This window comes from Ptychodera flava, chromosome 5 (genome assembly GCF_041260155.1).
Source record: "Ptychodera flava strain L36383 chromosome 5, AS_Pfla_20210202, whole genome shotgun sequence".
Taxonomy (NCBI): Eukaryota; Metazoa; Hemichordata; class Enteropneusta; family Ptychoderidae; genus Ptychodera; species Ptychodera flava.
The window spans coordinates 46,603,452-46,616,638 of record NC_091932.1 but is presented as its reverse complement, the minus strand read 5'-3'; the positions used below and the strand labels follow the sequence as shown (position 1 = coordinate 46,616,638).

The following is a 13,187-nucleotide window of genomic DNA, read 5'->3' as shown; positions in this document are numbered from 1 at the left end:
GTATTTTGAAAGTTTGATGAGCAAGACATTCTTATTATTTGCTGATTTGAATATTTAATGAATTTATGTATTGAACCATATATAAATACTTCACTTACCGATTTCAATCAAACCCTCTGACAGACATTAATTAGACCTTAATTCTTAGATTAGTTGTTCGGAAAGTTTTATGTGCTGGGACTTTATATTATTATTATTACTGTAATTGTTATTGTTATTACTGTTGATATAATTATTGTGATTCCCATTATTTGCCTACATTATGAATTTCTGTGATGACTGATTTGAACTTGACCCCTGATATACACTGATTGTGCGTAGCTTTAGTTATGCTGAAAGTTTGATGATGAAAACATTCTAAGAAGACTGGTTAAATACTTATTAATGAATTTCTGAAATTAGATTATATTAATACTGAATGGACTGATTTTAAGTGGACCTCTGATATACACGGATTACTGCACATCTTAAGTTATGCGGAAAATTTGATGAGCATAGCATTCGAATTATTAGTTCATTAACATATTTATGAATTTCATTTTTCGGCATTTACAAACCTACATGCTTCAATTTCAACCCGACCTCAGATATTAATTGTTATGCTTAAATATAGTTATGCTGAAAATTCGACGAGCAAGACCTGCTAATTATAAGTTCATTTGCATATTTAGTGAATTTTTGTAATTAGGCTATATATCAATACGGAATGTACCGAAAGTTATCAGATTTCAAGAGTACATTTCTCGCACTTTGACATCTACTGTACATTGATTTTACATAGATTCAGTCATGCTGCAACTTTGATAAGTGTGGCTCATCATAATTTGCTCATTTGCTAATCTGGTGGGCTTTGATTAATTAGACCAGATGTGAAATGTGCATGCACTGAGAATTTCATCGAACTGCGTAGTAAATTTGTCACACATAATTTTATTTTTGCTGAAGGAGCGTTGTATGCTAATTAATATCTTATTTCCATATTTAATGACATTCTCAAACTACGGCATACCTGTATGTCTAAGGTGTTTGCACTGTATGTGATTGGACTTCCAAGTTACATTCATTGTACTCATATTTAGTCATGCTTGAAATTTTGGAGTGTGACATTTCATAACTAATTCATCCATATATTTATGAATGACTGTCTGTAATTTGGCCAAATATCAAACTGGAAGACACTAAATTTGAACAGGTTCAACATTAATGAATTGAAAACTATACGAACATCTGTATTTTAGTTACTAGTTCAAGCTTGAACACCCTGCTTCTTATTCATTTCTTTAGGCACACGGTGTCCAATTAGAGGCCAATCCACTGGTAATTAGCTGTATCTTTTAGCTCCGCTTCTTGCAATGCAGAACGTATCATATAGGTGGGTGTCCGCCGTGTTCAATAGTGTGTCGTCAGTCGGCTGCGCACTTGCGGTGATGTCCATAAACTTTTAGCTTCTCCTCCGAATAGCTAATCAAATTGTTTTTAAATTTATTGGGTAGGTTCCTTATGATGACCATAATGAGGTTTGACAAAATTGAGTCCAAATTTTTTATCGGTATTTTGGGACACTTTCTGATTTTTTATCAAAAATCTTCTTCTCTGACACCACTTGTCCAATGGCTTTGAAATTATAAACGGGTTCTTTATGGCGATCACAGTCAAATTTGTATATATTGTGGCAAAAGTTACATATTTGCATTTTTGGGGTCAATTTTCCAATTTTTGGACAACAAACTTTCAATGAAACTATTCATCTGCTTATTTGAAGGTAGGCATTTAGGTTGCTGGGGTAACTTTAGTCAGGTTCTTAAAACTATGGTGAAATTTGCATATTGGTATTTTGAGCAATTGTTTCTGTTTATCGTCAGAGAATCTTCTTCTCTGAAAGTTCTAGCCCGATTAGTTTGAACTTAATATTGAGATTCCTTGGATTGCCAAATCGTTGGGATTTTTATTTATTTATATTTTTGTGGGCATTTTAAATGGGTTTGGTTTTGTGGTTTAGTTGGATAAAAGGCCAGCGGTAGTTTGGGAAATGTAGCGAAAAGAATATATATAACGAAGGGAAAGCCATTCCACAGTGGAGTCCATCAGCAGTTAGCATTGTAAATGGATTATGTATAGTACACCTTAGATACTTGTCTTGAACTGAGGTTATATCGTTATCTCGAAGTGTAAACAAGGCACCTGGCACAAAATGCATTCAAGATGATTCAGTTTATCTCGGAAAGGTTGTTGAGAATGCCGATATACAATTTTACTTTAATGGTCCAAATTTGACTTACTTTCAGATTATGCACAGCCTTCACACTTTCTCCACTAACGCCCCAAAACAACTTAGGTATTTTGGGGAATATATACTTTTTTCCAACAGCGTAATAGCTACAAAAAGAATTTTGCTCTGGTATTTTTTTCCTGTTCGACTACCCCTAAAGACATAATGGTCGACCCCTATTTGTCTGGATGTTGACAATACTGAACCAGGTTTCCCAAGAACCTCAAGGTAGACAATGCTTTGACATATTAATCACAAAATAGTCGTTTGAAATAACAGTCTTTCGATTCTCTTTCTCCCTTCCAAGCAAAACACTTACATTCTTCTCGCCTTTCCAAAGTAGAATTAAGAAACCAACTCATAGCATGCATCCACGGAGAAATAGCTGGATGAAAGGGTTTGATGGTTCGGGAAATGTTTGCATTATCAACTCTCCAACTCGCAAACTTTGATTTAATTTTAGTGAGTAATGAATTGAATACGCTGAATTATACATGTTAAGCTATCGTTTGTCAGAAGCTTACTGTCACCAGCTATACTGCAAAGTACAGAAATTAATATGGCGATTATGAAGTTTCTTATCTCCACTTGAATTTACGTCATTGAAACAAAGACATATCAGAATTGTCGAGTTTTTTTGTTTGAGAATACATTTTATGACAGAGCACTATTTTTCTTTCGGCGAGAAGAAAAATATGAAGTATCTTTTGGGTGTAGAAAAGGTAACCGAAATATATTTTAACCATGGCAACGTTATCTCTCTAAGTTACTCTTATACCGCAATATTGCATATGTCCATATATGGTCAAAGTAGGCGTGTCAGCCATGTTTACCCGAAGAACGTCAGTGACACTACACGGTGTTAGTGGTGCACTTGTTTTGCACAGCAAACCAAGTGAAAACCAATGGTTGGCCACTATTGCTGCAGATGACAGATTTCCTTTAACAAGAGCAATTCAACATGAGAAATGCTCTACATCTCTATATAATCCATCGTCACGGACATAATGAAGATCTCTGCGGCAAATTCCCTGGAAAACTAAACTCACATTCGCATCGCCCAACACAATTTGATCTCCGAGTCATTTTAAGCTGCTCTCAGAAAGTTTAATCATAAAATAGTTCCAGGAACAAAATGTCCCCTAGGCATTTTACATTGCGGAAAAATCCACTAGGCATTTTACATTGCGGAAAAATCCACTTGGCATTTTAAATGGCGGAAAAATAAACGATAATGACAATACCAATGCCAGCAGGCAATAGTAAGTTGCAATGCCGTACACAAATGACAATTTTTGAAATGTTCAAGCTGCATGAACGACTATGTAGACAATCATAGTCGGCGATATGGATTGACGAGTCTACAATTTTGTCAGGAAAAAAGCAAATACAAATTGCTCTGCCAACAAGTATCATCATGGCCAACAAATGAAAGAAACATGGAATATGGCAAGTAGAAGGCGATGGGACTAGATAGAGGAAATTTGAAGAAAGGAAGAAAGTAAATCCAATCACATGTGCAAACCTAGAAGAGCACCCAGCTACTTCCTTTTAAAATGTTGTTATTCTGCGGCAAAACCAAACTTACAGAAATAGTTAATGAAAATTTACAATCACAATATATTGTTGAGATCCGCAAATGCAATCAAATGTCTTTAGCTCTAGTTTGCGATAGTAGAGGTTATTTGTGTTATTTCCATAGTGAATTTGGTTTCAAGATGCCGTATTTCACGACCATAGCCTAAAATCCAGATCCATTATTACGCGAAATATTTCCAGTTTAATGCCACATTTTCTGTCAAACCAATATTTTAGCATTCATATCTCTTAATTAATTGCAAAGTCGATGTCAGTCTAGGAGATAAGTCAGGTGGAAATTCATTGCGCATTTCGTGTATCGATCCTACAAGTACAGCACGTATCGATTCTTATTGAATCGGGCACATAATCTTGTTTCGAGTCCGACCAAACCAGAGCCGTGACCCATGACTGTTTTTCCATACACTGTGAAGGAAACCTGGAGGAAAAAGAGAAGGATACAGTTGAGTCAGTCCTTTTCGGTCTATTCCCAACTTTAAAGGGATACAGTAGTCGGAACTGCGCTAAAGGGTCGTATGGGACCCATACGATCAATGGTAAACACTGTATCCAAGGTACCATGGTGATTGATAAAAGTTAAAACATGTCTGCCATAATCTACATCATATAATTTAAATGTTGCAGCTTTGATGATGAGGTGCATCTAGGTATCGTACATGAAATACATTGTTTGTAAACAAGAAACTCGCACAGGCGCAGTTTCCACGACTGTTTCTCTTTAAAAGGGCAAGTACCTGTAACTTTCGATTTTAATTAAGCTTTTGTTCTTCTCCCCATAGTATGTTAAATCATCCACTGTTTGTTTCGTCAACAAGGCGTCTATAAGTGTAAAATGCACACAGTCTATTCCGTATTTTAAAGGGACTGTACCTGTAACTTTGATGATTTCAATCAAGCATTTCTTCTACTCCCCATAGCACGCTGAAACACTCACCGTTTATTTCATGCACACAGTATCTATACGTGTAAAGAGCACTATAGTCTATTCCGTATTTTAAAGGGACTGTACCTGTAACTTTGATGATTTCAATCAAACATTTCTTTTACTCCCCATAGCACGCTGAAACACTCACCGTTTATTTCATGCACACAGTGTTTATACGTGTAAAAAGCATGTTATTGTTTACATTTGAATTCTAGTCCGGACCGGAATTCGCTCGCCAACATCACCAATGCAGTTAACACATGCACAGGATGAGTTGAAAAAACTGAATAATCTCACCATGCTTTGGGGAGTAGCATAGCACAAGAAATTGTGGTTAATATTTTTAAAAATTTAAACAAATCATCAAAAGTTACAGCTGCTGGCCTTTTAATCCTTTATCTTATTATTAATAAGTTGTCTTGTGACCTCGCGTGATTTTTGTTCGGATGGACGCGGTAAGGATAAATTTTAAATAAAAAATTGAACAAAATATGTAAACATTAAGTTTTGTAAAGAAAATACTGATTTCAACCGTTCTATGCGCAACGACTGACTCTTTATCTAATTTGCCATATAAAAGTATTCTACTGTCGGTAAATGGGCTAGTTTTGTGATTGCTTGTTCTATCACGCGTATTTACCAGACGAGGGCATATCATATAGGGATAAGCTTTGCCGCCATGATGTTGCCTACCTTTATTTTTGAAAGGAAAGACAAATTTGTTTACAAAAAAATTGACTCTGATAGTAGATATGTCTATCATCAACACATAGCGCAATGTCCACTGAACTCGAAATAGGTAAAGCAAACGGAAAAGGAATCAAGAATGTTTTCAATTTTAAACGAAGTGACGATAACATAATGCCTATACTGCATTTTAAGCGTCAAAATGAGTTCAGGGTGCATTCTTTACCACCAAGCTTCACGAAATCCGGAAATTTCCCATAAATTCAATTTGATCATGATTTTAATCTCCTTTATTCCCAAGCTTATTACGCAACTTTTTTAGGAATGTCTTTAATTTGATGTTGCCTTTTCGTGAATGATGGCCGTCCCGCGGGCGGCCCTCCGGAGGTAGGAGAAAAGGACGAGTTTATCTCGGCGAGACGCGTCGCACTCTCGCGACAAGTTCGATTACACGACTTCTCCGCGTAATTGACTCCAAAACTCGAGGGACCGCTAGGCGAATACTCACGTGCTATCGATACCAGAACAGGATACAGATCTACGACCACCGCGCTCACATTTCGTGACGTGGAACTTTTGGCCAGGTTTCAGTCGGACTGATCGGTTTTCCACGTTGTATCCATATCGCAACTCTGTCAAGAACTGCCGACTGTTGCATACTTCTGTGTACGGCGAGAAACGTTTACTCTAATGGAAACAAAATATTAATCTGGTCAAAATTCAACGAAATAACTAGAGTTGAATATTATTCAAACATCCCCTATATTCTTGCAACAATTAATGCTATACATATTGAAAGCGTGTCACCATCTCGTAAACACAGACTTCCTGTACATACTCAGGCAAATAGAAAGTCAATGGCTAATGTTTTCTTCTATTACGGGGGCAAGATTATATGGTGTAGTATATTCATCTTCAAGACCGTGATCACACCTACCATGCTGAATTCTTCACTACTGTCGATGATATCTCTCTGGTCTTCATCGAACACACCAGATTTGAGATTTTCTGGTTCGAAGTCAGATTTCTTTGAAGAAAATACAACGCGATCTGACAGTATGGCAGGATGTTCCTCGAGGGTGTCATAGAAGCCGTTAATACTACGCCTCATGTCTTCGGTTTGCATGTCAGTTGACTTTGTACTTCTGCTACTTGTCATGTCTTTGATCACACGTTCAGTTAAATCTGTGCAGATGAAAGAGTAAACGGCCAGAAAACACACAAAAATGTTAATGTTTCGTTTCTACGTGTGTTTCCTTGATAATTTAGAAACTATACGGCATGGCTTCAAATTGAATGAACTTTGTATATGCTTCATTTGATAAACTCTCAGTTCAATCCCTTTCTCTAAGTTTTGGAGGGGTTTAGAGACAAAAGACATACATACACAGATACATACATACATACATACATACATACATACATACATACATACATACATACAGTCAGACATACAGACAGACAGACAGACAGACAGACAGGTAAAGGCGCCATTAGACTTACCGTTAAGTACTAACTTTAGCATTACATTGTCCAACGGAGAACGTCGATTCATTTTGGTCGAAGACATAGACTGGTTTTGAAAACCGACATCTTTGACAAAAGTGCAGTTAACAAAAAATTAAATAATCTGCAAAACTCCAAACGATGTGACACATGGAATGCTATGTATTTAAATTTTAAACATGTTCTGTTCATAGAGCTATTACATTATGCTGAAATCTCGTACGTCTTTTTTCCTTTGTCATGACTGCCTCGCTGACCCTTCACGGACTTCGCTTTATCAAGCCTATTCCGTAGGCCTACATATTACACTGAGTTAAGGTAGAATGCGCCTCGAAGACAGATATACGGACTCTTACACTTTTACAATTCTTTTCTGATCTACTACGTGTGGAGGCTCTTATTTTAAAGCTCCTGGAGAAAGAAAAATATCACTGTCTTAGTTTTCTAAATTCGAAAATTTGTATTCTCCCCCTAGAGTTAACACAGGGATGGCAACCATTTCGAATTTTAAATTTCTATGAGTGTTAAGTGATTTGTTTCTCTTAGTACAAAACTGCGCCGTGACCCTTTATTTTTATTCTCAGTTTGGTAAGACAATGGTTGAAAATTTCAGCAGGGAAGGTTTGAGCGAAAGTCAAAGTAATTCAACTTCGAAACGTATACCACCTTAACAGAACTAAAACAGTAAATTTAGTTAATTGATGCTTAACGGGGTATAGAGTCGCGCTACTCTTGTAAGTGTATTCAAAGATCTATCATGGTTATACGTGAAATGAAGTAGTGTGATTTCTTCCAAAATGCATTTCGTGTCCGGGTGAATGAGAATGCTACGAGAAAGAAATAACTTACCGTATTCAGTTGGTGCTGTCGACACCACATCTAAAAAATGAAAACATAAAATTAAGGCAAGTGAAAGAGAAAAGGTCTTTTTGACCTTATCATGAAACGTGTTCTTTCTCATCTGGAGCCAATATCTAAGTTAAATGTTACTAAATCTATTTCTAGTGACGAGAAAGAGTGTAACTTTTAGGATTTGCTGTAAACAATGGAAATCTTTAAAAAATAATAGAAGTGTTGATATGAACGATCTGGCCAACATCATATGCAAAAATCAGGAAATTGACAATACTTTTAATTTTGAGTAGACCTCCACCTTAATAGATGAAGATGTTCGTTCAAAGGGCCAGCAGCTTAAAATTTTGATGATTTCTTTACCACGTTGTTTTGTATCGCAACTACAGTTTCTTGTTCTACTCTCATAAGCATATTTAGATATGCAGTATTCAGCTTGTCAACCCAGTATGTAAGTGTTTAGACTGCAACTTTATTCTTGACAAGAGAATTCTGGTCCGGACAAGCTGAATGCTGACGTCAGCGTTTTTGTAACGTACACTCGACATTTGTATCTGGGTATCTGAAGCTGTGAACTGTAACTAACCAATCATGGTGATATGGCCAACGACATACTATGAACACTGACTGAACCGGATTTTGCTTCAGGCGATTGGAAATTAAAGCTGATTGTGGCATCAGAATATCACGTGACACGTGTGTATTCTCAAGGCATACCATTCAGTCAACTCTGAAGCCAAGATAATCATTGCATGTGAAAGGACATGCGTCTGAACGGAAACAAAGGAAGTCCTATCGATGAAAATTATAATGCAGGTTCCAGACGTTATCATTTCATGTCTGCTGGGCCTAGATACGAATAGGTCGGGATTGTTGAAGATGGCAGTATCAAGGCAAAATTCTCGGCTCAAACTTATCAGTTGATTATAAATAATATACTCGTTAGAACAAAACTTGCGCATAGTATTTACATGTCCCAAGTTTTCAAATTTTGAAAAAATTGTAGCATCTTTTACACGAGGACGATTAATTAGGGGCCCAAGCCTACCGGCTGGGCCCCTATTGGTTTCGTAGGAATTCAACTTTCTTTAGGGGCCCAAGCCGACCGGCTGGGCCCCTATTGGTTTTATAGGAGTTCAACTTTCTTCTTCTACTTCTTCTTCTTCTTCCGCTCTTTTTTGTCGACCTAGAACTCAAACACCGCTTACCGCAAACTTCTGAAACTTGCAGGGCTAATAGGTACCTATGAGATCTCGTGCACCTGGGTATACAAATTTCGATTGGTCACGTGACCTGGCGGCCATATTGGATTTTCCAAAAACCTAAAAATGGCTTCTCCAGAAGACCCAGGGGTCTAGTCGATTTGAAATTTTTTGTATAGCAAGCATGGCCTAAGGTCTTAAGAATTTGCCAATAAAATCGCATGCGGTCACGTGACCTTGGCCGCCATATTGGATTTTGCGAAAATCGTGATTTAATCTTTAAAAATCTTCTTCTCCAGAACCAAAACACCGATTTGACTGAAATTTCACATGTAACATCTTAAGTGTGATCTCTTTCAAGTTTGCGAAAGGCGTTTTGATCGGTCACGTGGTTTGGCCGCCATATTGGATTTTGCAAAAATCGTGATTTAATCTTCAAAAATCTTCTTCTCCAGAACAAACACACCGATTCAACTGAAATTTGACATGTAACATCTTAAGTGTGATCTCTTTCAAGTTTGCGAAAGGCGTTTTAATCGGTCACGTGGTCTGGCCGCCATATTGGATTTTTGCGAAAATCGTGATTTAATCTTTAAAAATCTTCTTCTCCAGAACCAACACACTGATTCGACTGAAATTTGACATATAACATCTTAAGTGTGATCTCTTTCAAGTTTGCGAAACGCGTTTTGATCGGTCACTTGGTCTGGCCGCCATATTGGATTTTGCGAAAAATCTGATTTAATCTTTAAAAATCTTCTTCTCCAGAACCAACACACCGATTCGACTGAAATTTGACATGTAACATCTTAAGTGTAATCTCTTTCAAGTTTGCGAAAGGCGGTTTTGATCGGTCACATGGTTTGCCGCCATATTGGATTTTGCGAAAATCGTGATTTAATCTTTAAAAATCTTCTACTCCAGAACCAATACACAGATTCGATTGAAATTTGACATGTAACATCTTTAGTGTGATCTCTTTCAAGTTTGCGAAAGGCCTTTTGATCGGTCACGTGGTTTGGCCGCCATATTGGATTTTCGAAAATCGTGATTTAATCTTTAAAAATCTTCTTCTCCCGAACAAACATCGAATTGACTGAAATTTTGCATATACCATCTTTAAAGTGATGTGTTTCAAGTTTGTGAAATAGGTTTTGATCGGTCTCGTGGTTTGGCCGCCATATTGGATTTTCCGTAAAATATTAAATTCCAAGTGAAACGTACAGTAACTATTAGATGATGTTCAAAATCCTACTTTTTCAAGCTCGAATTTTGCACATAATATCATTATTGCAAGATTTTTCAACCATGTTATCCGCTTGGGCCCCGCCAACGCTGCTTGCAGCTTTAATTAGGGGCCCAAGCCTACCGGCTGGGCCCCTATTGGTTTCGTAGGAGTTCAATATTCTTCTTCTTCCGCTTCTTCCTCTTCTTCCGCCGCATTTTTTGCCCCTCTTGATCTCAGTAACGGCTTAACGTAACTTCTCAAACTTACAGGGCTAATAGGTACTAATAGGTAGTAGTGCATGTTATCCTTAAAATTTTGATTGGTCACGTGACCTGGTGGCCATATTGGATTTTCAAAAACCTAAAAATGCCTTTTCCTGAATGACCTAGGGGTCTAGTCAGCTTGAAATTTTTTACATAGCAAGCGTGACCTAAGGTCATAAGAATTGGCAAATAAAATCGCATGCGGTCACGTGACCTTGGCCGCCATATTGGATTTGCGATAAAAACCGATTTAATCTTTAAAAAATCTTCTTCTCCAGAACCAACACACTGATTGAGCTGAAATTTTGCTCATGTCATCATTAGAGTGTTCTCTTTCAAGTTTGCGAAAGGCGTTTTGATCGGTCACGTGGTTTGGCCGCCATATTGGATTTTCATAAAATCGTGATTTAATCTTTAAAAATCTTCTTCTCCAGAACCAATGCACTGATTCGACTGAAATTTGACATGCAACACTTAAGTGTTCTCTTTCAAGTTTGCGAAGGCGTTTCAATCGGTCACGTGGTTTGGCCGCCATATTGGATTTTGAGAAAATCGTGATTTAATCTTTAAAAATCTTCTTCTCCAGAACCAACGCACCGATTCGAATGAAATTTGACATGTAATATCTTAAGTGTGATCTATTTCAAGTTTGCGAAAGGCGTTTTGATGCGGCGTTTGATCGGTCACGTGGTTTGGCCGCCATATTGGATTTTGCGAAAATCGTGATTTAATCTTTAAAAATCTTCTTCTCCAGAACCAACGCAACGATTCGACTGAAATTTAACATGCAACATCTTAAGTGTGATCTCTTTCAAGTTTGCGAAAGGCGTTTTGATCAGTCACGTGGTTTGGCCACCATATTGGATTTTGAGAAAATCGTGATTTAATCTTTAAAAATCTTCTTCTCCAGAACCAGCGCACCGATTCGAATGAAATTTGACATGTAACATCTTAAGTGTGATCTCTTTCAAGTTTGCGAAAGGCGTTTTGATCGGTCACGTGGTTTGGCCGCCATATTGGATTTTGAGAAAATCGTAATTTAATCTTAAAAATCTTCTTCTCCAGAACCAACGTACCGATTCGACTGAAATTTGACATGCAACATCTTAAGTGTGATCTCTTTCAAGTTTGCGAAAGGCGTTTTGATCAGTCACGTGGTTTGGCCGCCATATTGGATTTTCATAAAATCGTGATTTAATCTTTAAAAATCTTCTTCTCCAGAACCAGCGCACCGATTCGACTGAAATTTGACATGTAACATCTTAAGTGTGATCTCTTTCAAGTTTGCGAAAGGCGTTTTGATCGGTCACGTGGTTTGGCCGCCATATTGGATTTGGAGAAAATCGTGATTTAATCTTTAAAAATCTTCTTCTCCAGAACCAACACACCGATTCGATTGAAATTTGACATGTAACATCTTAAGTGTGATCTCTTTCAAGTTTGCGAAAGGCGTTTTGATCGGTCACGTGATTTGGCCGCCATATTGGATTTTCAAAAACTACCAATTTAATCTTCAAAAATCTTCTGCTCCAGAAGTAACACACTGATTGAGCTGAAATTTACTCATGTCATCCTTAGAGAGGTCTCTTTCAAGGTTGCAAAAAACATTTGGATCGGTCACGTGATTTGGCCACCATCTTGGATATTGCGAAAATCGCAATACCATTTTGGATTTTGTGTAAAAAATATGATTACGAATGAAACCTATATTACTATGAGATGATGTTAAAAATCCTTCTTTACACAACTAAAAGACTTTTCAATGCTCAATTTATTCACATATTACCATCTCTTCAAGAGCTTGAAACCATGTTAACCGCTTGGGCCCCGCCAACGCTGCTTGCAGCTTTAATTAGGGGCCCAAGCCTACCGGCTGGGGCCCCTATTGGTTTTATAGGAGTTCAACTTTCTTCTTCTACTGCTTCTTCTTCCGCTCTTTTTTGTCGACCTAGAACTTGAACACCGCTTACCGCAAACTTCTGAAACTTGCAGGGCTAATAGGTACCTATGAGATCTCGTGCACCTGGGTATACAAATTTCGATTGGTCACGTGACCTGGCGGCCATATTGGATTTTCCAAAAACCTAAAAATGGCTTCTCCAGAAGACCCAGGGGTCTAGTCGATTTGAAATTTTTTGTATAGCAAGCATGGCCTAAGGTCTTTAAGAATTTGCCAATAAAATCGCATGCGGTCACGTGACCTTGGCCGCCATATTGGATTTGCAAAAATCGTGATTTAATCTTTAAAAATCTTCTTCTCCAGAACCAACACACGATTCGACTGAAATTTCACATGTAACATCTTAAGTGTGATCTCTTTCAAGTTTGCGAAAGGCGTTTTGATCGGTCACGTGGTTTGGCCGCCATATTGGATTTTGCAAAAATCGTGATTTAATCTTCAAAAATCTTCTTCTCCAGAACCAACACACCGATTCGACTGAAATTTGACATGTAGCATCTTAAGTGTGATCTCTTTCAAGTTTGCGAAAGGCGTTTTGATCGGTCACGTGGTCTGGCCGCCATATTGGATTTTGCGAAAATCGTGATTTAATCTTTAAAAATCTTCTTCTCCAGAACCAACACACCGATTCGACTGAAATTTGACATATAACATCTTAAGTGTGATCTCTTTCAAGTTTGCGAAAGGCGTTTTGAT

At 37.6% G+C, this 13,187-nt stretch overlaps 1 protein-coding gene across 2 annotated transcripts in view; it reads right to left on the bottom strand.

Moving 5' to 3' along the window:
* Window positions 1-3,354: 3,354 nt before the first annotated feature.
* The window catches only part of LOC139134122 (uncharacterized), a 51,697-nt gene continuing 41,864 nt past the window's right edge, over window positions 3,355-13,187 (bottom strand). The window contains exons 4-8 of one of the 2 annotated variants that reach the window (XM_070701043.1): window positions 7,836-7,865; window positions 6,984-7,073; window positions 6,418-6,665; window positions 5,989-6,167; window positions 3,355-4,286 (exon numbers count right to left, since the gene is read on the bottom strand). In XM_070701043.1, the coding sequence (XP_070557144.1) occupies window positions 4,148-4,286; window positions 5,989-6,167; window positions 6,418-6,665; window positions 6,984-7,073; window positions 7,836-7,865 (686 nt within the window). In that variant the 3' untranslated portion in view covers window positions 3,355-4,147. The remainder of the gene's footprint in view (window positions 4,287-5,988; window positions 6,168-6,417; window positions 6,666-6,983; window positions 7,074-7,835; window positions 7,866-13,187) is intronic. The other variant, XM_070701044.1, reaches the window with a different exon arrangement.